Source organism: Mytilus edulis, chromosome 1 (genome assembly GCF_963676685.1).
Source record: "Mytilus edulis chromosome 1, xbMytEdul2.2, whole genome shotgun sequence".
NCBI lineage: Eukaryota > Metazoa > Mollusca > Bivalvia > Mytilida > Mytilidae > Mytilus > Mytilus edulis.
This window is the reverse complement of record NC_092344.1, coordinates 70,879,924-70,907,219: the sequence shown is the minus strand read 5'-3', so window position 1 is coordinate 70,907,219 and position 27,296 is coordinate 70,879,924. Positions and strand designations below refer to the sequence as shown.

The 27,296-nt window shown below is 31.4% G+C and overlaps 1 protein-coding gene across 1 annotated transcript; it reads right to left on the bottom strand.

The window, feature by feature from the left end:
- Positions 1-1,359: 1,359 nt before the first annotated feature.
- On the bottom strand, positions 1,360-27,296 carry LOC139519952 (uncharacterized). Its single transcript, XM_071312267.1, has 4 exons — positions 27,109-27,296; positions 7,803-7,994; positions 2,651-2,745; positions 1,360-1,867 (listed from the first exon to the last, which is right to left on the bottom strand). Exons 2-4 carry the CDS (start codon positions 7,967-7,969, stop codon positions 1,545-1,547), a joined length of 585 nt encoding a protein of 194 aa, XP_071168368.1. The 5' UTR covers positions 7,970-7,994; positions 27,109-27,296; the 3' UTR covers positions 1,360-1,544.

The window sequence follows — 27,296 nt, the reverse complement described above, 5'->3', positions numbered from 1 at the left end:
CGAGTGGTTGTAAAATAAACAACCATATATGCCAGACATGATTTTAAAAACAAGACACGTGTTTTATCTACAATGACTCATAAATGTGACATCGAAAAACTTCAACACTAGCTTTGTATACTAGAATGTCAGATAATTGCCAAATTATATTTCAGCATAAAAAGCACTGAATTTAATGTCTATTTAAATTCCAAGCATATCATGAATATCAATAATGTGGTCATTTTTATAAATTTCCCGTTTACAAAACTTTCAATTTTTTGAAAAACTAAGGATTTTCTTATTACCAGACATAGATTACCTTAGCCGTATTTGGCACAACCTTTTGGAACTTTGGATCCTCAATGCTCCTCAACTTTGTACTTGTTTGGCTTTATAAATATTTTGATATGAGCGTCACTGATGAGTCTTATGTAGACGAAACGCGCGTCTGGCGTACTAAATTATAATCCTGGTACCTTTGATAACTATATATCAGAGTGTGCTTACGTTAGATAAAAACATTTGTCTCTGAACAGTTATATAAACTTGTTATCAGAAGGTGCGTAGAATTATTGACTAATGTATACGTAAAAGTCACATTATAGCTGAGACTATTTCGGAAACTTAGTATTTAGTATAAGAATAGTTTAACCTTTCATGAACCTTCTCCTCTGTCACCGGTGACACATTGCTGATGAATATTACAGACGTCTATATGCAATTGCCAGTGAAAATAACATAGATTGGCAAACATAAAGGATCTTTGCAATGTCCTTTCCATTCAATTGCTTATCTTGTAGCATATGTATCTCTTGATTTCTAACCAAATGACATTTTAAGTAATCTTTTATATCTGAGACAATATGTTCTTTCGATGGAATAAAACACATGAATTCTTTTGGGAGGTTAAGCTAGCTATAAAAAGTTTTAAAAAAACACAAAGATAACGAGCTCCGAAGAATGTCAAAAATAACACTGGAAAATCCCTGTACTAATTCCGGAATATGGCAATTGCTTTCCATTCGTTCTGTTTGTTGCATGATAAACTCTACCGTTTGATTTTGTAAGTTTCTATTGACCTCCCCGTTTTAGATTTACCTTAGAGTTTTGTTTGTTAATATTTGTTCTTGCTAAAGCCTTCTTGAAAATATTCAGGTCATGAACCGTCAACTTTATAATTATAATGATATTAAAAAAAGTAAGATGAGAGATTTGGCTTAGTATGTTTACCTACTGTTTACTTTCTGTGGTCTTGATGTTGTAAATCATTTGATTCATTATTTCCCATCGTACACCGATTATTTTTTGTAACGGAATTATTGAAAGGATGTCACTATTTAGAGGAGTAGGGCTTCAGTTTTTCTAGCTATTTTTCAATTTAAAAAAAAACATGTATTTTTATTTATATATCAATAACAAATTCATAACAAGTTATTAGAAAACTTGAACTATACATATGAGCCCGACTTTTTAGGGATACCAAAACGCTTGTTGTGTTGTTGTTTCACCTTCAAATATGTCATGACAACGAATGCATTGTCGTTAACCTTTGAGAAAGATATTCATCCAACATCCGGAAGAGCTAATACAGTTTTCGTGTTTGAACATTTCTGGTTGGCAACGTTTTTAATGATAACAATGTTGTTTTTCATTTCAACATCATCCTTCCTCGTTTTGTTGTTTTTGTCCTGATTTCTTTCACGAGTTTGTTCACACTGTCTGCAAACTATATTCGAATTCGAAGACTTGCGTCTGGTTATTTTCCAAAAACTTTCACGTCTAATATAAAATCTTGGTTGATGATGAGATTGTTGATGAGTGACAGTGTTAATTTCATGACGTTCTTCTTCGAACATTTCAGCATCGTGTACATGTTCATCTGATACTGAAATAAGAGAAACGTTTTTATTAAAAGGAGTTTAAATTGTCTTTTCGTTACCAAGTGCAAAAATACACCAAATTCTGAATTAGCTAAGCAGATATTGATAAATGTATAAACCACTGGGAAAGTATCTCTCCTAATTCATGAATTGTCAGTTAACGAGTGTGTTTAAAGAATTGCACGTCAACAATCGCGATAGTGATTCATTAATGTTTAATACCTCTGCTGATTCGTAAATTGTCAAAGACCTAGGATGTTTGATAAATTGTAAATCATCTAGAGTGATTTATGAATTATCAGTACAACTGTTGATACATGAACTGTCATTCAACAATGGTGGTTCAGAATTGTTAGTCCTTAAGAGTATAATCTGCCCGATAGTCTAGACTTTCTGTGCATAAGAATCTTAAATTCAGTTTTGTTTTTGTTAGATCCTTCTTTACTTTAGAGAGAGGTTAGAAACTCCTATGCGAATGGTTTTGAAATTCAGAACACGGATTATATTGTTAACCAGACCTCGGAAAATATTGTTAATCATTTCATAGAAGAATTGATTACTAATTGACAAAGTATTTTCAAAACAGGTACGACGTTAAAACTCAACAAAGACACCAAGCTAATAACTCAGTGTAACAGACGTACTTTATGACGATACTCATCTTTGTTGTTCAAATAAAAACAAATAGAAGGTAAAAATCAATTACAAAAAGTTAAAAGCTTTCATATCTTAAACTAAAAATTCCCAAAATGTCAAATGAATTACAGAAGTAATATACCATTACTTACAGCAACTGGTTGGTGACTTGAACTTGCAAATGATGTACATTAAGAAAATAAGTAATATTCCTGTTCCAAATAGTCCACCAAGTATACTCCAAAATCTGTAATAAACAAGATTATAAACAGCGATTTTGTTAGAAACACATTGATCAATGATAAAGAATTGAAATAGTTTTCTCTTGTCTTATTCTTAGTGAGTAAGACATTTTATCAAATGCGTTTACATGAAAAAAATCATAGATGTCCATGCTATTCCACCACCTATATTTACTCTAAATTATGTGTAACAGTGATTCGAGTTTTACAGTCAACAAGGTTTAAGGTTGAGAGTTGACCTTAAATGAATTTTCTTTTTAAGTTTCCTTTTGGTAATGAAATTAAGCTCCTAACATTTTACCATTCCTTGAAACACATCAGACACACAAAACTTATGATGTTTTGTTTTCATTCGCCATTAGTTTAACGTATATGTCTTGAAATCATCTGATTCAGTCTTTCTTTTGAAATAATTAGTTTAGACAAATACAAAACCTAGATGAATGCGAAACACTAGCAACTTTCGTTTAACGGAACATCCAGTTGCCCAGTATAGGATACGCATAGTAAATGCGATTATAATACACCTTCGTCTCGGTTTCATGAAAAATGTATGCATGGTGGATAATACAACTCTCATTTTAATATTCAGATCTAGCTGATCAATTCTGAAATACATGGTATGACAAATACTATTATAATTGGCCGTCTGTAAGGCTCTTTCACGTCCGGTAAAAAAATGCGATTACAAATGTAATGTCTTCATTATGGAAGAGTGCAAAATTTCCCGCCATCTAGAAAGCCTTCCGTCTTGTATTTAAAAAACAGAATACATTCAGCATGGTTGGACAAAAAAGGGACAGAATCGCGTATAGTGCATGGAGACTTAATGTCATCATTTGTGCACATTGTACTATTTATGAACTAAATTGATATGTAAGTGCGAACACACTGACAATCAGAGAGGATATCATTAATGACTGACTGAGTTGATAAACTATAACTGTTAAAAATCTAACTAATTCAGAAGTTAGGTACTATTTCGAATTCGAAAAAGGTCTTTGTTTTTCTGTCAAATAATTTTAATTAATGCGGGGTTCACACATTGCCGATTATTACGCCGTCTGAGATCAGACAACGGTACGACACGAAAAGTGAAAAAGTCGGATTACTATCCTCAATTATCTGGAATGCTCTATTATTGTCTGAACGCAGTCGTTTAATTTCGTAACAAATTCCTACGGGTCGGGAGGGGTTCGAATAGTTCGGCGAAGCACCCCGACAGTTAGGTGCGTGCCGTAACATTCGGGGATACTCAGCCGATTTTGTCTAGTCGGATTACAATCGTGCCTATGTCGTGACTGATTCTGCTGTATCGGATCAAAACGGTGTCATGTGGAACGGGAATGATCTGGAGATATTTTTCATTGCTGGTTTTCTGCCGATTGAGTTCACTTGGTTTGAACTTGCATGAACAACACGACGGGCGCCACGTGCTAAGTAGGATTTGTTTACCCTTCCTTGCTCATTCGTTAGTTTTCTATGTGGTGTTTTGAATACTGCTACATGTATTTGTCTTTTGAATGTTTTTTCTTTTCTTTTCTTTTCATTGCATTGTCATTTTGTTTTCGACTTATAATTTTGAATATCTCTTTAGTATCTTGACCAAAAGATAATGTTTGACTTCATTCCGTTTACGAACATAACTGAGAATATATAGTACTGTTTGTCAAATTCCATGACGATGCACTTAAAATTGATTTCAAAAGGAAGAAATCAAATTAATGTCAATATGTTACAGTCTCGATTTATTTCCTCCCTTGACGGTACACTGCAATAAATTAATGAATCGAATTCAAACTTCGTTCATATTCCAAATTAAGTTTCATAATATTGGACAGTATTATGTAATTGAATAAAGCGGAACTTTTGCTCTTTAAGGATATTGGTCGATTCTTCAAATTGTGTATATTCTGCGATAACTAAATAAATTAAAAGCGTACGTGCGTTGCATGTCACAGAAATGCTATTCAGCAACATCACACATATTCCAAAATAGGAGATTTCTTTATGAAGTGACACAAATGAGCTTGAAAGAGCAATTTAATATCTGATGTGTAATACAATAAATCATAATATTAACAGTTTTCACTAATTTCACGCTCATCGGCATATGAAAAAGTTTCAATAGACTTATTATGAGTATTTTGCATTGAAATAACACTTTTCAATATAAAAAAAATTAAATTGTTCTGAAAATTCAGCGCTTCGTCGGTTGGTACTATAACATGTAATTGGGTATTACATTTAATTTTCCAACCTCGGCGTTAGAATTACATGGATATCTTAAATATAGCCTTAAACTACCAAAACGTGTTTAAAGGGTGTCTATGATTGCATGTCTTGACGAACTTATTTTCGCTTTTCAGTATTATGTTATGTTTCTCAACAGTCGGACGGGTCTATCGATATTATGCAAACAAGTCAATACCTATAAAAGAGAGATAGTAGGTTTCTATTTATTTTTTATAATCTCGAAACGCAAATATCAAATTTAAACATGAATGAAGACCTGTTTGATAATTCTTTTTTGTTTAATTCAAAACAGAAATACTTTATTACGTTAACAAGCTAAACAAACCTCAATGATCATCAAACAAAGATACCAGAGGGAGGGTCAAACACATAGATAGAAAATAAACTGACAACGCCATGGCTAAAAATAAAAAGACAAACAGACAAACAATAGTACAGAGGACACACATAGAAAACTAAAGAATAAGCAACACGAACCCCACCAAAAACTGGGGTGATCTAAGGCGCTCCGGAAGGGTAAGCAGATCCCGCACCACATGTGGCAACCGTCGTTTTGCTTATGTTGGATAATATGATGCCCTTTGTATGTATCTCAGTCAGCAACTGACAGTCTATCCATCAATATTTAATACATAATTTATTTAAATCATTAGAACTCTGATGACCATTTAAAAGCCATATGTATACAAAAAAGGATTTATTTCCTTAATCTATTAACATTGTTTAAACCTTTTAAGTTTTTCCGTTTTTCTGGTGACCATTTATAAGCCATCTGTAAACAAAACAAGGATTTATTTCCTTAATCTATTAATATTGGTTAAACCTTTAAGTTCTATGTTTTTCTTTTTGCGGTGTCCATACGAAATCCAGTATTATGAGAAGAATGCACATATTGTTATAGACGTCACAAGTTCCATATTTAAGAGCAGTGTTCTTTTCCAATTTCTTTTTATGTTACAACTTCGAAAGACCGTCATAAACATGCTTGAAATTAATGCCTAAAATATATATCTATTCAACTAAGAATGAACCATAGATTGAAGTAATATTCGTTACATTAATATTTCAATTATCAGATCAAAACAGCATTAGTTATTCATCATGCAGTAATGTATGAAGATTGACCATTGCTTTAAAAATATGACTTGATGCATGTACTTCACAAAAAATGAATGAGAGACTGTTTCAGTTGTTTAACAAAGTTGAAATATCTATAAAGAAGACGCTATTCCAAAACATTTCTTTGCTTAATGTATAATATATTTGGAAATACATGTATACATATATAAACATGTTAGTATGCATTTGTACTTTATACTCTTTGTCTAGTCTTTAAGGCAGTTAAAACTAGATTTGTGAACGTTTTAATTTTAATGTTTGCATTATCACAGTGACAATTTAAGCACTAAAATCGGATTTCCCTGTACTTTTAGAGATATTAAAGTTACGATATGAAATAAAACGGTTTTTCTAATTGAAAAGAAGACTCTTAGACTGAAAAATTTAATTTTAATCGACTTTCTATGTGCAATATTGCATGCAGTTACCATATATCATCAATGAATTTGATTAGAATATTTCATTCCATCAAATCTAAAAGAATTATCAAAATTAAATCAGTTCGCTTTATTTTATTTAGATTGCTTAGAAATAAGCTTCTCTTAATTATCTCGTCAATTTATCGCCTGCTTATTTCAGCGTTCAAGATAACAACACACACAGAGTTCTATTGATATTAGACAATAACTCCAGTTCATATACGTTTTCAATATTTTGTGACACTTGGAATTAAAATGAAATTAGTGTTTGTTAAGCAGAAAAGGAAATTAATCTGCATATGTTGCCAGTGCTAGCAAAACCATATTAAACAATTCAAGAACAAGCTTTAATAAATCATCATTTATAGTACATTTATTCATAATCTTGATTTTTATAGAATGTGTTTTAAAAGTATTTTACAAATTAAGGGTAAAAAATTGAAGGAGAGGATTATGGTTTTGAAGCTAAACTTGCTTTTGTGTTCTTGTGATTCCGTCTCATTGACGTTAACTCCTCATCCCTTTCAAGCAAGGTCAAACGCTGTCTCAAGAATGTAAGATTTAGTTTTATCCCTATGCTTTTTCGAATAATTCAAAAGAGAAAACCAACTGCCTTCTATATGATAAAAACAATAAACGAAACGCAAGTGTGTCTTTCCTGCAAGTACATAGCCTCGAAACTACCAAGACTCTTGTAGTGCCTCCCCGCGACACCAGATAGCAACAAACGATAACGGCTGAAATACATGCAGGCTACTGACTTTAGAAAGGAACATAAGGCGGGTTAAAATATATTTGTAAGTAATCAAATATCCTCTTATCCTTGGACAATGGTTGTACAGAACAACATAATGATGTACAAATCAGTTGAAAATACTTGATGTGTTGAATTTGACTTAAAAAAAATCACCTGCAGAATGAAGTAAAAAATAAAATTACTAGATCTTGTTGATATTAAAATGTGAAAGGAGAGGGTTAGCACTCAAAGATACAATTAGATATTTTCAGTAAAGATTTATCGATTATGTGTTTTTTAACATACTGATAAAAATAACTTTTTCCTGGAACGTAACTTTTATTGATTCGTTAAATTCCAATATATTTTTCTGCAAAAAGTTCCAAGTAAAGTGCATTCTAATCAAAAATTCGAATTGTGAAACATTACAATGTAATTTGTTTTAGATACAGTCTAATTTCAAATAAGACAAACATCGACAAAAGTTAATTTCAAACCTTCTTAGTAAATAATATGTTTCATTAAAACTTACAAAGTCGGTGAAATGCTAGAACTACTGCTGCTTGATGCCGAGGTTGAACATATCGTAGAAGAACAAGTATTTAACGAGGAACCAGTACAGCAAAATTCATTTGACGCACATGTCAGTACTTGGTAGTTAGTGCTGCTATCAGTATAGCTGCAGTTAGTCGTTGCCATAGCAGAGAAGCATTTTGACTTTTGTCTGAAAAGAAAGAAAAGAACATTATTTTTTACTAGCGTTTTATGTAATTTTTTTTTATGACGAATGAATGAATACTGTAAATTCAAAAAAAAAATCGATCGAATAATGCGACTGGGTGAATATCGCAATGATAGATAAGAAGAGCTCGCATTCTGATAACTAAAACATAGACCTGTATACATTTTTTTCGAAATCTCTATAATTAAACCCGCATTTTTGTCAATTCTTGAAAATTCGCAATAATTTCTGAATTTACAGTAATAAGATGAGGATATTTGGAATATTATAAAATTTTACCATGATACATTACATTTATAAAGATACTGTACTAATTATATAACTATGAAGTTTAAAGGATTTTACTGGTGTGTAAACTCAACCAATTCACATACACTGAATATAGTCAGAAGGACTTGTTTATCAACGCGAAAGATCCAGTTAACACATCAATCTTATAAACACCATATAATGTTACCAATCTTATTTTCGTCACTTTAGTACTGCCTAATGAAGGATAAACGATCAGAAATCGTAAGATAAATCAATTATCGGGTTTACTGGTTATAAAAATCGTAAAAAATCAGCAGATCGACATAATGCGAAGCTTTTTCGCTTGTTTGCTACGTCCACATTCAAAAAGTTTAATAGTGTGATCTGTGACTGATATTTGGCGATCTTGATTTGTAGCATACTCATAAATTCGTATATATAACATTAAAAATGAGAACTGGTTCAAATGTAAATTGACTGTTTTACATAGAGATGTTTAGTTTCGTAATACAAGTTAATTAAAAAAATATGCGATAATTCCCACGAAAAGTTGACGCACCAGTAGATTTTAACAAAAAGCCTTTCTTATCCAGGAAATGAAGTTAAAACAGATAATGTTCACATTCTGACAATCACAATGACGTTTCTGACACTTTATTTATCAGAGGTATGGTATGACGTCTTATGATCGATAAAACAGTTCTTGCAGCAATCAATTATTCATAAATAGATATCATTTGTATTGTGATAAATCTTTGAATTTAAAATGCTATATAAAATCTTTACAATCAGTCAGACTAATGGTTAAAACAAAATAGCCTTTAAGGTCTATAGTACTAACAATACATTTACTTCCTCGGATAGTTTTAAGAATTAATAATTCATTCATATCAAGGAAATTGTTGGAAGTTTTTTTTATTACCAATATTTCCTTGTTGTAATTCACCAGACTTTTAATTGAGATTTCAAGTTTCAAATTGCAATATCTCTTACAAAAATGTTTGAATTCGTAATGTTTGTCGGAAAAAATGAAACTGAAATTGATCGATCAGTCTTAGAAGAACATTTTATTGAGATTCAATACCTGTTTTTCTTGAAGTGCCATCAATTAGTTTCAATTTACAATGAAAACTTAATTATAGTAACTCATATCTGTAATAAAAGTAACAAATCACCTGCAAAAATATAACTCATAAAATCACATGATTTACAAATGAAAAGTGCATTCGAACACGTTTCATCTTTAATCAACTAAGAGAACATAAATGTTTTAAACATGAATTCTACTTGATGCTAAAAATCTACATTTGTCTGCAAAATCAATTTTTAACACAATTAAATCAAAAGTAAAGGAATATTCAACCCATTTCTTTACATAAAGATGTAGAAATCAAAACTGAAAGCTTTCAGAACACTTTTTATGAAAACTGGCAATCACTATGGAAAAGCGAGTTGTGCATAAATATGTATGATGTAGAAACATTTCACATAGGCGATGCTGTCTAAATGTAGAACCCAGCTGCGGTTTAAACTGATATTAAGACCAAAGTCCTTTGATTTGAGTTATTGTATATATATTGCAGCTGTTTGTAATGCGAGACATTTCACATGGGAAATAAGCTGCGGTTAGAACTTATGTTAAGACCAAAGTTCTTTGCCTTTTATCGTACTTAGGGGTATTCCATATGTTGTAGGTTGGGTCACATGATGTGCATATGTTTATGATGCACAGTACTCTACGCTTGTCGGGGTTTGAAGGACATGACCCAGTTTTCTTCAAATTGTTGCAGCATAATGTATCTTACTTATTGTGAGTTCAATGTACCTTTCGAATGTTTCGGATTTCTCCATTGGTCAAGATAAAATAAAAGAGACTAAAGTGTGACTGTACAAAAAGTACACGAAGCCCGCCATAAATTAGTTTCTTATTTCCAGTCTAGAAACTCGTTAGTTCATTTATAGTTGTCTTTCTTTAATCTTCATGAAATTTATTTGACATAGCTAGCAGATCTTTAATAGTTTATGTCAAAATAATTCCAAGTCTAGACTCGTAAAAAATAAATGTTGTTCCGTGAAACGTTATTGAAATGTTATTTGCTCATTTATTTTCGTCATTTCATTTATCGACATTTTTTAGTCAAAGAAGTATCTGACATTAACAGACAAATTTCGTCTTTTATTATCTTTTTTGGGCAACCCGGGGTGCCTCAGTAAAACAGTCGAAGAGATAGACTTTCTATTATATCATTTTAAATTTTTAATATATCGTGTTTTATTCAGAATATTGTGATTTTTATTTCACTTCCGCAAGAGTTAAATTTCTTGTGTCTGTCTACACGCAGTTATCATGTTTCAGCTTTTTTAAAAGCTACAAAGCTTTCATTATCTAGAAGAACATTTTCTGATATTAGAGATAATTTTTGAAATGCTTATAATCTTATATGATTGATTCACTTTCGTGTTGTGGAGTGCAATTTAAAAAAAACAAAGACAGCTTCATTATTATTAAAAGTTTCTTAAGTACATACAATATGTACCGTGGTTCTATGGAACAATTATTTCGAAACGACGTCTTGCGTGTTCCTGGTATATATATGAATCAATCATCTATTAAGAAAGTAAAAAACAATTTATAAAAATTCACTTCGCACAAGCAGGAACAATGGATACTGGTAATGAAGATAAAAACAAAATGTACAGTAAAAGAAAATCTAATTGATATACTATACTCAGTCTAGATTAATTTTTAAACATAATACCACGTGCACATTGGTTGAAAAATGTATACGTCAAATCTTTTATGTGCCTTTTTTTAAGAGTATTTAAGGTTTCATTGAAAAGAAGTGGAGAAGAAAGGGTAGTAGTGGTGATGGCAATGGGGTAATGGCAGCATTGATTGTGCCAACAGTGATGTCGGTGGTGATTTTGATAATGGTGATGGTGGCGGTAATTGTACATGGGATAATTAGATAAGAATTGAAAAAAAAATCGATTATAAATACTTTTAGGAAATGTATGTACGATTTTACTTTTAGGTTTGCCGATCCAAAGGTCTTTTTTGCATCACTGAATTTCTGGTTTATAATGCTTTTTAACTTAACTTCGTATTAAATATTGCCTTCCTATTGTCTATATGGGCGCCACTGACAACTATTACGTAATAGAAACGAGTGTCTGGTGTACCGAAATATAAGCCGAATGTCGTTGATAGTTTTACTCATATTTTTACGTCATTTTTTTCGAATTTTATGACAATTAAAACAATGGTCCTCAATGCTCTTCAACTTTGTACTTGTTTGGCTTCCGCATAACTTTTTTGATCTGAGCGTCACTGATGAGTCTTATGCAGACGAAACGCGCGTCTGGCGTATTAAATTATAACCCTGGTACCTTTGGTAACTTGTTATATACATGTACATACATGTTCTTCTTTTATTTTAATACAGGGACCATCTCTCTCTCCTTCCTTCAGGCCAAGCCACCGTAAAACATTTATCAAGTTTGATATACATGTATTATTGTACTTGTTCATGACCTAAATATGATGAAATGTTTTCCACTATTTTCAATCGAATTACACTTTGATGGCGTAATCAATGACATTGGATATGGCAGTTTTAATAACAAGCCCTACATTGTAATATTGACATTTGATTTTCGACTTCAAAATAACACCAAAATACTCTGATCTCATTTCTATAAATGATCAAAATCTGTTTTACGGTCGATCTTTTGGTTAATCTAGCACAAGTAATACACTGGATTGTAAATGTTTAGAATGGAAATTTCATCTAATTTTACTTGCACTGTACATTTGACAAATGCAATTTGGAGAGAGTGATGAATATAAACTACTAGTATGACATAACTAACAAAGACGAAAAATGTGACGAAATTAACTTCTTTTAAATGTGATACATTTGTTTATTTTGATTTGCCATGGGTATAGTTTAAGTCGTTTAATGCAATCGGATGTGATGCTGCTATTTAATCTAGCTGCAAAAATCACATCTCCTGCAAATACTGACAAACCACAACTCTACAATCCGTCACACGTACTTAGCCTGGACGCTACTAATTGCAAACTCAAAAGAAACCGCATGATGTAATTACATTTGATATTGAAAATAAATCAAAATCAAAAAGAAAAAGATCATTTGATTTTTTTATTCACTCCTCCCCCCTTTTTACATCAGAGGCCCCTGAGGGGGCCTCGGGTGTATTGCCATCGCCTACTTTTCAAAGATCAAAGAGATGCATATATAATTAGTGTTGGAATAATAACCGACATTATAGACCCGCGGACCTATATATTGCAGAATAAAATTCCGTATCGCTTCTTTTAAATTCATGTTTTCAATGGATACTCAGTTTTTTTTAATTTTTCTTAATGCAAAATTTATAATATGAAAATGTTTTGTCGTTAGAAATATTTGTATATTAATCAAACGATCTTCAATATCAATGACGCGTCGAAAAATTGTTGTTGCGGATGAATACCACGAGTGCGCAAGAGGGCAAGAGCGAGCGAGTAGAAAATCGAGAGGAAATCAATTCACACATTTATACACAGAGAGGTAATTATATTTCAATTATTTGATTTGGAGTCACCTTTTTAAACCGTTTGTAGCATATTTGTCTATAATATTAACGTAGCAAAACCAGGAAAATTTAATCTGTCATAATATTAAAATAAATTATCAGGTCACGTCCCGGCCCGCAGCCATTTTGAAAATACCAGCAGATTGGGTAGGAGTAACAAGAACCTGCAAGGCCTTTAAAGATAAGGTTACTATTTGTGTATTTTTTATAACAACAATTTGTTTTTATAAAGATCTCAACAATTTTTGGAGTTAAATTTCTTTTCTTCGTAAATAACAAGTAGATTGATCACTTGGACACACACACGGAACTATTTTCTGTTTTTTAAGATACTGTTTCGGATTTTCGCTCCTTCTCCGACTTAGTTTGTTGCATTAGTATATGTGAATATGTCCCTTGACTGTAATGACTTTGACTATGTCTATGTAAGTAATTCTAATATATAATTATTGGTTGAATTTATTGTTTATATAATATTCAGAGAATCTTCGACTTTTTCTTCTTCCAATAGAGTTGAACTCTTTTTGAGTGTATAAAGACTCTTGCTCGTAAAATCAAGAGTCTTACTTTACATTGAAATGTCAGAATTTGGGTTAATCACATTTACTGAATTACTATAGATATATTGGGAGAAACCTTACAGTTTTGGAGATATAAATATAGATTAACTGTCCTGTTTTTTAAGTCTTCCTTAGCTTGCATAGTATTGTATTATTTTGACCATACATGACATGTATCGCCAAAATTATATGATAATTTGATGACATACTTGTGCTTATCATACTCTACAGCATTATTTAATTTAAATGTGTAACCATATTCATGTCAAATTTTAGTAACTTATATTAGACATTTGTTCACACATACATGCATATAAGAACTTGAATTGAGCAAATATGATTAGTTATATCTATGATAAATACAATCAGTTAACTTTATCTATGAGCACCCATGAGATCTTAAATTGAGCAAATATGATCAGTTATATGTTGAGTAAAATTTGAGCTAGATCTACTCAATTGAGTTAGATATATATCAATATTGAGACTAATCTAAATGGTTATTTGAGTACACATGAGCCTATTTATACTATTGAGAGCAATATTGGGATACTGCATGAGCAAACTAAGCAAATCTTTATTGAGACAAACCTATGAGCGCTATATTTTTAAATTTGTTCTTGACAATTTGTTTTTGTTTATTTTAAAAAAAAAAATATAGGAACAACAGAGTTGGTGTATGTGGGTTCGATTCCCACCCTAGGCATTCATTTATATTGGCTGGTGCAAAGCGGGCAGTTTAGCTTAGTGGCCCCACACTGACTCTGTTGTTCATATGTTACTTAAAAAAATTAGGCGGCATCGTTCAGGTCTTGCCATCTTTATTTTTCTATATTCGAAAATCAGATACAACAAAACCATTGAATAATTGTGAAAATTATACCACAGATAACTATGGTAAAACTTTAATTGTTTTTGGCATAATTAAACTTGGCTGCCATCCAAGATCTAAAAAGTTTTTATATTTAATGAATTATATATATCAGATTTGGATTCTTTTGGTTACAAAACATTTTGGATGGTACATGTACATTTGTAGGTAGGGGCCAAATCTTTATTCCTGAGGCTTAAAGCTTTCAGGTCTGAAAATTGCCCAAAATCATCACATTTTGACAAATTTGGAACGTAAAATGTACTTTTATGAAAAGAACTGATTTATTGAGTGTTAAGACTTTTGAAATAGACCCAAATTACGAACCAAATTGAGAACTTTTTGGAGTTTTATAGTTTAGGCTATTTTGGGCAATAAGTGAAACTTGTCCTTTAAATCAGTGGTTTCACAATAACCATTATATACTTAGTATCTGTTAGAAGATAGCTCTTTCACAGTACATTGTTAAACTTAAAGATAAATATATACCGACAATGACCAATATTAATGATGGAATGAGATTATACATGTATATATACTTTTTATATTGTTACATGTACATACATAAATGAAAATTAAAACCAAACTGTTGTCATTATTCATAAAAAAAGAAAAGGGAGGTATGATTGGTATAAATCAGACACCAGCTCTAGACAAAATGATGAAAAAGAAATAAAGCTTATAACCATACAACATTTTTACAATCAGAAAAAAACTATACATAAATCAGTTAGAAATAGCCATGAAATGTCAAATGTTAAACAATATATACAAGAAAACTAATGGCCACATCAATGTACAATCGGGAAATCAAGATATACACCAAAAAATTACAAGGCCTGTTTTACAGGTTTCTTACAAAGGACCGACACATTCATATGGTAGTTGTGTTCTATATGTATAGTGCAAAATGTTCTCATTACTATACCAGTGGTATCCAAAGTATTAAATACAGAACAAGGTAAAAAAACCTAACAGTTGAAAAACTATCCAAATGTGATATTCAATTAACAAAAATACCATCATTAGCAAATGGCTATCTACATATAATACATTGTAATATTTACAATGAACCATTTAATAATTAGAAAACAGAACCTACAATGTACATGTATAGCTGCTGATTTAAAAAAAAATATAATGGATAAATGATTGACTGTGTTACAATAAAACCAAGATACAAATGTAACTCAGTGAAGCTATTTATGAACATTTAAAGAGTTTGTGTTGACTGCATCAAAAATCTAGAATAAGGGATAGTAATCTTGCTGTGTTAACATCCATTTAATTAGCAATTGATCCAAAAGCTAAATGTTTCAGAAAAAAGACCTGGATACTACATGTACAAACATTGTTAATAAATGCCATCTGTAGAGCAGGAACTGCTTACTCATCTGGAGCACCTGAGATCACCTGTTTTGGTGGGGTTTGTGTTGCTCAGTCTTTAGTTTTCTATGTTGTTTCTAGTGTACTTTTATTTGTATGCATGTCTTTTTCAGTTTTAGTCATGGAATTGTAAGTTTATTTTCCATTTATGAGTTTGCTGTTCATCTGGTATCTTTAGCCCCAGGGTTTCCCCTGGGTCAATTATTTTTTTCGCCACCTCTTTCGCCAAAACAATATATTTTTCCCCACTTTATTTTTCAATTAGCCACAATATTACAATTTATCTGTTTTAATATGATTGTCTTGAACCTCTTTTTCATAGTTCAGTGAGTGACTATATAGCTACTCGAAGAATTGTTTGCTATGTTGATTCTCTATTATAAGTTATATGTTAGCGATTTTTGTATGTGTGCAACTATATGGTCATAATGCCAATCTAACAGTTCTCATTTGACCAAGTAATCATTGATAATTCACAAAATTAAGTTTCCTAGTTCAAGTCAGTATCTCAGATATGATAGCAAATTATATTTAATATTTGTACTATATTGTATGGTGAACATATCTGTCTGGTAGGTATAATATAAACACCTGTCATTTATCAATAATTCAACACAACTTGAGGTCCTCTGATGTTCAGTACTTCAGTACTTTGATTATTAATCGATATGCTGCACAAATGTATTTATTTTTAAACTACAAGTGTGACAAGTCATATCTCTTTTGCAATTTTCTTGGTGAAAAGTGCAAGAAACAAAACAATATTTTTATCTCGAAAGATGATTGTCGGAAAACTAATTTAATTTTAAGATAAAGAGATGTGGCATAATTGCCAATGAGACAACTCGCCACCAGAGTTCAAATTATGTAAGCAACTATAGGTCACCCTGTGACCTTCAACAATGAGTTAAACCCATACAGTATAGTCAGTTATAAAAGGCACCGGCATGACAAAATATGAAACAACAATTCAAACAGGGAAAATTAAAGAAATGATTTATGGCAAAAAAATAAACTCACCTTTGTACTATTGGTCATAAATGTCCGAGGGTATATTTAAGAATTGAATGCTTCTTTTTGTAACTCCATTGGGTTGTAAAAGCGTTGACCGAAGTACATTTTGTATGAAGCGCGGAAGCGCTTCATTCTAAAAATGTGCGCACGGTCAACGCTTTTACAACCCTATGAAGTTACAAAAAGAGGCATTCAATACTTATAATTACATTTTTTAGCTATGATCATGAAAACACGAATTTTATAATTGTTTTATTTAATTCACCTGTTCACTTTATTGTGGGACCACGTGTTATCATAAATGATAAGTTTTATTGAGTAATGCAATTGCTTAAGGAATAACACGGGATGTGCAGTTAGCCAATCGGAATAAAGTATTATAATGAAACATACATCTAATGAAATTATTGAGAGGAAATGTATCTGCAAAATAGTTGTTAGCCTATCTTTTCGAGACAAACCATACTATTCTGTTTAAAATTCAACTATCTACTCGCTATCGAATTTAAGTATAATACACATATTTTTTTTAATTTTGCAAATAAACATGTGTGTGTGTAAGAGTATTCGATGTAAAATTTTCGTAACGACAGAAAGCTGTCAAAAGCAGTAAATATTCTTGAAAAAGGTGGTTAAGCCAAAATAACCAAAGAATTGTGATTAAATAAATGTATTGAAATCGCGAAAAATATCAGTTTATTGAAAATTCATTAACTAAAAGCTTCTCATTATAAACCTAAAGTAAACTATTATAGCCTCATGAAGGTCTTGAACTAGAAAATTAAAATCGTTCTATCTGTGTTCCTTTGAAAATTCAATCTCTCATATAAAGTCCTTATACAAATATTTGTTCTCACAAATTAGTAATTGATTTACAGATTAATCGATTGCGAATGTAAATTTCATTACATCATCTTATGTCACATCAAGTACAATTTTTAATAATAGTTATTGAAAATATCTTAGATGCTGTGAATTCTTGCGTTACTTGAAGCTTTGGTTTATGTAAACACGATAGTCATATCTATCATCATAATCAAATATAGGGTTTTTTTATGAATCACTATCAAGATATTATGCTTGTTCATTTTGCCCGTACCGTCGAACCTCGAACTTTCAATTTTCTATCTTCTTATTGGCAGTTGAAACTTTTATAATGGTTGCCTGATTTTCGTGAAATGCATGGTATATCATTAAAGAACTTCATCACTCTGAAAATTTGCATATTCATGATGTCATGAACTAAATTAATTGAGGGATTGAAAGAAAAACAAATGACTTTCAGACATGTTATTTTCCGAAATTGACAGGCAAACTCTTTTAATAGTCAAAATCTTTGGTGTTATTGTTAATGATAAGGCTTTTACGTACATGTAACAGATACTGGTAAAGGGACTGGAAATAGATATAATTCTAAATAGATATACTTTACTAGACTCTCTTCTGAACCGTTCTACATGTTCTTGACATCTGAATATATTTAGTGCAATTTCACAAGAAAGTTTTCCTCAATAAAAAACAAAGAAAAGTAAAATCAAATGTCCATAGTGATTTTTCATTCAGTTAAGATGGTACCCAACACATTCACTGAAATTTATTTTGCTCGTTTAATTTTCATAAAATTTTGACAAAATGATTTACTTTGACCCTATGACAAAAATATAAAAATTTCCAAAAATTTGAACAAACCATTTTATCAGAAAAAATACACTGGTTATATAGCAGTTTGACAAACACTTATTTTGATCATTGAGAAGCTTAATATTCTTTTACCAACACAACGCAATTAAAACGTTGAGCTGATTTTACAGAGTCATCTCACTGTAGTGTTAGGTACCACCTTAAGATCAAATACATGTTTAATCAACTGGAATATACATACATACAATATATACGAGCAAAATGCAACAATAAAATGACTGAACTGATACAGGTAGTTCTCCACCAGCAGTACAATGAAGTAAAAACGTCTGATACCATTTTGGAATGTTTGAAAAAAGTATCCGCTTAAACAAATTAAAAGTTAAGTTTCGAAAACAAAACTCTGGACAGTCCCAAATTAGAAAACGTTAAAAAGGACATAGAGAGAAACCAACCAAAAACGTATTTGGTAAACTTTGTAAGAGAGTTGCGACCTTTATTTTAGCACAAGAAATAATTATAACATAGAACTATTCGGACAAAACTATAGATCATTTAAATTATGTTTGTTCAAACGTTATTGGATGTTGAGCTGGTACCCTCGAAAATGATAGTAAACAAGCAGTACTAGATACTGTCTTTGTGGGCGATACGCATGATACCGATATCTTATTTGAGATAATGGAAAATGTCATCGGTCTAAACGTTCACTTCCTAATGCATATTTAAAATCGTTTGTCTTTGTCCATTTTAACATATTACGTAAACCATTTTGAATAAATTTTGTGATATAAATTCTAACACAATATTTATACCTCGATTATAAATAATCCTGAAAAACTAAAATTTGAAAATTAATAGAATAGAATAGAAGAACATATTTCTCTTATAGAAGAATTAGAATCTTCAAGGATATAATTCGAATAGATTTGATGGGAAATTACAGAAGACAATAATTTTAATATAGTTTTGATGTAGGGAAATTTACAAAACTACATTACTATGATAATTTGTTATTGTCTTCCGCTTCACAAACCAAAAGGAGACAGTCGTGTACTTATAATCATTTTTTTTGTCCGTTTGATCCACAAAACAGTTATAGTATAAATTCGTTTGTACTAAAGGCTTTGCTCTTTGTTGAAGGCCGTACGGTGACCTATAGTTAATAGTTTATGTGTCATTTGGTCTCTTGTGGAGAATTGTCCCATTGGCAATAATCATACAACATATTTTTTATATTTACATTCTTCGAGGAATTGTTTGTCATCATTATACAATAAGGTTATGTGATAACATTGCCATCAGCATATACTAATGACGCGGTTTTAGGTTGCATTTCTTTTAATATTGACAATGCAATTTCCCATAGGAACTACTTTTACGGCTAAAACTGTACCACTTTTTCTATGAAGTTTTGAAAAAAAACTTATCCTAGAATTGATTGTTCATATGCACCACAATTTTTTTCAAAGATCAAAATATAGGGCTGTGCGGCATATTTCAACGTTTATATGCCCTGAACTTCTCAGAGTTTAAACTAACACTTATTTTCTTAACTACCCCTACCTCGAATGAAAGGTTACCACAGATTTCAATGTAAACAATATGCAAATGAAAATTTACTGGTAACATTCCCAAGTTATGTCTCTGTGAGATGGAACACAGAGGGCATAACTGGGAACCAGTATGTAAACAAAATTAATTTTCTATGAATATTCAAGATCTCCCCAAAAGAGGCGTGTTTAGAGAAACAGCTGTATTTACAAAGTGCAACCTTTAAGCATCAACCGGTCACAATACGGCCTATAATAACCATGGGCAAAATCAATACAGTATTGTCTTTATAACAGATCCCGTAATAACAAAATGTTAAAAGTTTCAAACGAAAAAAGTGAACGGCCTGATTGGTCGCAATATAATAAACAAAAAACAAACATGACAGACAGACAGCAACAAACGACAACCGGTGAGTTACAGGCTCCTGGCTTAGGATACAGAACGATAACAATTGTGTTGGGGTAGAACATGTTTGTGTTCGCTCAACCCTTCCCTCTAACTGAGACAGTTGTGAAACAGCACAACCTAAGTACTGTAAAGATCAGTGTGAAATGGCTTGTCTCATCAGATCGACATGAATCAAAACAAAAAATTCTTACATGTTACTTTTTTTTTTTAAAGCATTATGTATAGAAAGCGTTTTTGAAAACAGATCTTCGAACTCGTAAGCCAGAAAATCTACAAGTCAGTTACATTTTACGTTAGACTTTTTCACAAAATATCGAACGACTTAATGTTGAAGCTCAAACAAACCAATCCAATAAAGTATACTAACAATCTTCATGTAGAACAAGTACTCGGTACACATTTTCAAACCAACAGACCTCAACAATGCCAAAAAAAGTATAGTAAGCTATAAAATGGAAATATAAAAAGTGTGACAAATTCAAGAGAGTAAACTAACGTTCTAGTGTAAGCGAAAAACATTAAGAGAAACAGGTAAGAAAGATAAGAAGTTAGCAATATCCTTTAACTCTACTTTCCGCTATATAGATGATGTTCTTTCACTAAACAATTCAAAATTTGGTGACTATGTGGAACGCATCTATCCAATCGAACTAGAGATAAAGGATACTACAGATACAGTTAAGTCGGCTTCATATCTTGACTTACATCTAGAAATTGACAATGAGGGTCGGTTGAAAACAAAACTTTACGACAAAAGAGATGATGTCAGCTTTCCAATTGTGAACTTTCCATTTCTAAGTAGCAACATTCCAGCAGCACCTGCATACGGGGTATATATCTCCCAATTGATACGATATTCCCGTGCTTGCATTTCCTATCAGGATTTTCTTGATAGAGGTTTGCTGCTCACAAGGAAGCTATTAAACCAAGAGTTCCAAATGGTGAAGTTGAAATCATCCCTTCGTAAATTTTACGGACGCCATCACGAGTTGGTTGACCGTTATGGAATAACCGTTTCACAAATGATATCGGATATGTTCCTTACGTCGTAACTACAATCCCCTTTCATGAATATGACCTACCGAATTAGACTGTTTACCGGATTTGTAATCACTTAAGCAACACGACGGGTGCCACATGTGGAGCAGGATCTGCTTACCCTTCCGGAGCACCTGAGATCACCCCTAGTTTTTGGTGGGGTTCGTGTTGTTTATTCTTTAGTTTTCTATGTTGTGTCGTGTGTACTATTGTTTTTCTGTTTGTCTTTTTTATTTTTAGCCATGGCGTTGTCAGTTTGTTTTAGATTTATGAGTTTGACTGTCCCTTTGGTATCTTTCGTCCCTCTTTTTGTACTACACGACAACGAACTAAAGAATCATGACAAGTGACAGACGTGTATTTAAAAATGCGGCAACGTTAAACATGCGATGGCTCTTTTTCTTTTCATAACCTTGGAAAATTGAGTTATAGCACCGAATACGAACACAGTCAGTTTAAAGAAAGGGTGTACTTGGCTAATCAGATCTTATAATATCCATACAAAACAACCAAAGAAGACACGAAGTACCGATCTAAAAGTACTATAGTAGTAACGTATAAATGAATTATCAATTTTCTAGGACACGTATTATATTATCAATATTAAACATATATGTATTATACATAAATACCCGTATTATGAACCTAGATATGGAAGTTTAACACACCCCACATACTATTTTGAGTCAATCAAAGTAACTTTTGCTAATCACTTTAAGACTTGGTTCTCAATTACATTAATTAGGAAAATTAAATGTTCAGTTATTAAGTGCACTGTATTATGTCATTTGCTATGGTTTTGATTTTTATGGTGATACTTTTCTAATTTTTTCCGATTATTTTTACGACGATAAAGCCGTTACAACAATGATGGTTTTAACTATCGATAGTATCATGTATTCAATCAAAATAAATCTGTTGAAAATGTTTAGAACTGAGAATTTTTATGTTAGTTATAAATTGCAAATTGAGTTATTTTTATAAATGTGTAATGACTCACAAGGGAATGAAATGAAAAGGATGATATTTATAAAGGAAACATTTTATTAACGTTTAACAATATTATGTTATTGCTTTAAAGACGTAAAATATCAAGAGCAAAAAGAAGTATTACAAATGCGAGGCTCGTATTTCTGTGTTCAATTACATCAACATTACCTGAAATGGCTTAAAGCAGGTTTAAATTACAATGCTGAACCAGTTAAAAGCCAAGTTTAGCCTGAGCAAACTAACTTTTACGTCAGTCGGTCTCTTGTGGAAAATTGACAATGTTGAACCAGTTAAAAGCCAAGTTTAGCCTGAGGTAAACTAACTTTTACGTCAGTCGGTCTCTTGTGGAAAATTGACAATGTTGAACCAGTTAAAAGCCAAGTTTATCCTGAACAAACTATCTTTTACGTCATTTCGTCTCTTGTGGAAAGTTGTCTCATTGGCAATCATACCACATCTTCTTATTTTTATAAAACAAAAACCGATTTGAGGGATTTATTGTTGCTATATATATTGTTTGTATGTGTTCATTTATAGTATGTGTGGTAAATTTAAATCAACGTACATCATATCGAATTTTCTATCTTTTATGAAATTTTGCTGAAAGTTAGTAGACGGTTATGAAAGCCCCACCAGCCACCAACTACATGTACCACTGACTCCTCCGAAAATTAGAACAGACACCAACTACATGTACCAACTCCCTTGAAAAATAGAACAGACGTTTAAACTACGACAACAAAGAACAACAAATTGTCCAGACAGTTTGATGCAATTCATTGTGTTAATGTGGTTTTGTGGTTTTGTTTAATAAAAAACAACAATGATATAGACAACTAAAAAGGTTTAATTAAAGATTATTGAAATTGTCTTAAAAAGTCGACTTACCCCGAAGGAGATGTAAAATCTCAGACAGAGAGTTGTCTCATTGGCACTCACACCACATCTTCCTATATCTATGTTACGAAAAGGTATATTCTCGACGATGAGGTTGACAAATAGACTTTAAATTTGGGGACGGAGTCAAAACATTGATTATAGATTTAAATAGGTAAAATTTAAATCTTGTGCGTCTTGCTTAATTCAAATTACACTTATCTAGAACATCATTGTGTAACATCCTATACGACAACTGCTTGTGTGATATTATTGCTGGCTAAAACCTGTCATAAGACATAAAAGGTGTACGCGCGCAGGAGTGGGTGGTCTAGAAAAAGGGGGCTGAGGGTTATACCAGTTCATTCGATTCTAGATTGATAATATATACATAGTAAGCCAGTTAAATTTTAGTTTTTTTTTTTCAAGTTGCTTATTCTGCCTTTTCTTAACTCAAAACTCCTGTCCTGACTTTTTAAAATTTAATCCTATCCCCCCCCCCCCCCCCCCCCCCCCCCCCATTCTCCCTGAAACAACAACTGGTACTTCCATAGAGTAGTAATAAGTACCCATCCAACAGATTTAATATAAAAAAAACATATTACTTCTTAAAGAAACCCCTAGCATTGTTTGCTTAAACAGTGGAAAGACCCATCGGTCATCTGTGTCACTTTATTCATATTGTCATTTTCTTATGAAACGGTTGGCGAATTTCCACAAAACGTTTCAGGAATTTATGAAATACAAAATATCTGCATAAGGTGGTGTTAAGATGTAAATGCAAAGTCATTATGCAATGCTTTTGAAACTCTGCAGGGTTTTTCAACCGATGAGTAGTAAGTCATATTTTACACAAATATCTTCTCGTTCTGAACATACATGAAATATTTGCCACTGAACGTTAAGCAACCAACAATCAATCAATCACAAACCCTTCATAAAGAAAATACAAAACGAGCTAAAACTTTTTAAATTAAGACAAAGTTGGAAGGAAATTAAGAAAGAAAATACATGCCATCGAAGCTATATTACAAGGCGTAAATTTTCTAAAACTACAATGTATATAATGCAACATGCCTCAAGTTTAAATTGTATACAAATCGTGTTTTAGTTGTTTTAAAACAGACCCCGTTATGTAAAAATTTGGGTGGCAAACAACTGGATCAAAATACATACACTGTTTGCTTTTTAAAACTAAATAAAAATGACCGTTACATATATATTTAAGAGTAGGTATAAAACAGATTATAATACTTAAGATTATTTGCAAGATCGTCAAAGAATTTACACAAGTATGTACCTCGTGTCTACGTTGTACCGCACATCTACTGCATTAACATGACCGTCCCCCCATTTTTTTGCGGTATATTTTCTTAAAAATATAATGGAAATTATTAATATCTATTTCTTATATTTCTTATGGTATAAATTTTATTGAATATTCGTTCCATACGGAATTGCCTACGAAATACAGTTTTTAAATAAAATCCAATGTATACACAGGTAATCTCTTTTGCGTTTTGACATAGTCCCCACATTTAAAGTGTAATTTGTCAACCCCAGCATCGTGAATATACCTTTTCGTAAAATGTCTATTAGTAGATCAATTATCATGCGGGAAAAAGCTCGAAAATAAAATGAAGCAGGAGAAGGCATGATTTATTCTAAAGAAATATGATAGAATTGGCAAAATCTATTTTAAGTTCGATTAATCCTTTGGGAGGTGCAATTTTATAATTATAAAAATTGCAATTATACCAGGTTACTTTTTATAAAATTGTTCGAATTATATGTAAATCACTATCAGTGGCAAGTACGTTCAGTCCACAAGAATTTTTTTGCTGCTGAAATTCAAAATATCATAAATACAGTAATTTATTTTCAAACTATGTTGTATAATACCACAAAATATTAGAAAACAAAGTTTGGTTCGTGTTATTTTAAAGGTACAAGCATCATAAAAATTATTACGTTTTTGCTGAAAAAAAAGTCTGTAATAATAAGGAATAATATTCATAATATCTTTATTAAGAGAGACTAACTAATTTTGATTGCACAAATTTTTTAATAAGGCTCTCTAAATGCACTAAATTCTTGAAGCACCTTTATACAATTCGTGGATTTTAAGATGGAAACTATATTTGTCTTCGCCCATATTTTGTATAGAAATTCCCTGTATCATCATAGTTTTATTTAAGCACGATTCAAATGACTGAAACCTGCAGTTTACCTTGACTAAAGCTTCTAAAAGGAATATTTGTTGTTATTAGAAATTAATCTGCGTCCAGCCTCTTCAAGTGTTGTCGTTTTCAGATGACAAACATTTTTCAGATGACAAACATTTTTCAGAAGACAAACATTTTTGAGAAAGTTGTAAGTTTTTAGGTGTAAATATATTTAAGAATGAATTTGGTTTTTTTATAATAAATAATTTGTTTAAACTCGTAACCATGATATCTCAAATGTAGTTTAGATAAAGCGTAAGTATCCTATAGAAAAAGCGCAAACGTCATGTTGCAAAAGCTTACAATCTTAGTCAATTTAAATTGGTGACGAACGTGCCACGTTCGGGAATCGAAATTAAACCACAGACTAGTGATACAGTTGATCGAATTCTTAGACCACTCGGCCATCGAACATTGTCGAATCCCTTCATTTTGTAACCCTGGTTATACGATAATATCAGATTATTACATGGCATTTTTCATATCGCATGTATTATCAGCCCTAGGTTCAATATCAGCCCAAGAGCCGCAAAACTTAAAAACTGCATTTATTTAATATTTTTTTTTTTTTTTTTTTATTTAATTTAATCATTTTACACAATATATTTTCCACTATTCAAATAATTGTTTTGTACACTACTTTGTAATGTTTTTCACTGAAAACGTAGCATTGAGGTGTATTTTCCGGAATTTGCCGAGTATCACCGGAATGCCATGTGATAACGTTACGGAAAGGCATGTGATAACAATCGAAGCATGTGATAAACTTTTCATATCAGCCCGCTAAGCACCAATTCGGAAAATATGGAAAATACTTTAATTTAATGCTATTATCATACGGTAAAAATCATATGTTATTTAGTCTAAGTATATGATAAGTATATATATTCATTGAAGTCGAAATATTAAAAAAAAATGTAGTTATGGCATACTAGAAACCGAACAGGAAGTAAAATGAACCATGACTTAACAATTTATGAACATCGCTGTTCGCTCACAACTGAAGCGTCAAGACTATACGTTATTTTTATATCTATATTATATCAAATATATTCCTAAATAAGATATACATGTATCATTTATACATAAATTTAGTTGAAACATACTGGAACAATAAGATTTTTTCCTTAAATTCCATATTGAATTTATTTTCCTCTGTTTTTCATGGAAATACATTGTATTTAATATATATAACGAATATAATTATACGCAAGCAAGTGTTCTTGAAAGCACTTCAAGAAATTGTTATTAACCTTCATGTTCCTCATAAATTTCAAAGTTCTCTCCAAACATATCAATATCTTAACATAAAATGTATTTCTGAGCACATTGTATGTTAGTTAATCTAAGTTGTAATTTTCTAAAAAAATAAGTATCATATAGAAAACGAAAATTTTCAAACACACGTCACTTGGATTTTATATTGTGGGTTTGCTGTCTACACTGATCTTCTTTTTATTCAGATTTTAATTTTAGTTGTGTTAGTTATTATTATCACTCTATTAATATTTTTTTTTTAATTAATGTTACAGTCTCATATAAATATGAAATAAAGTATATATATAATATCTCAAAGCAGATTAAATTACATATTCAAACAAGATAAAAATATTGAACTTTTTTTTTTTTTTTAACTTTAACATTAAATCTACAGATCGTTTACAAACTTTCCTTACCTTATTTGATAATCATTTTTTGATCACTAGTCAATCCAACATTATGGAAGAAAGTTATTTGAATTATGATGTGATTGACTTTCCGTGTTTCATTTCAGTGTCAGAATAGTTTTGAAATTCAATCATTCAAAAGTCAATAATGTTCTAGAGGGAGACACCTACTGTCAATGGCTCATTTCACCGGAAAC

What these genes read in the sequence shown, in the direction of transcription:
- LOC139519952 (XM_071312267.1), bottom strand. Translation starts at nt 7,969, where the DNA reads ATGGCAACGACTAACTGCAGCTATACTGATAGCAGCACTAACTACCAA. An exon ending in TCTAGCATTTCACCGACTTT is followed by an intron (nt 2,746 to 7,802) that starts GTAAGTTTTAAT and finishes TGTTTATTACAG; the next exon opens with ATTTTGGAGTATACTTGGTG. An exon ending in CAAGTCACCAACCAGTTGCT is followed by an intron (nt 1,868 to 2,650) that starts GTAAGTAATGGT and finishes CTCTTATTTCAG; the next exon opens with TATCAGATGAACATGTACAC.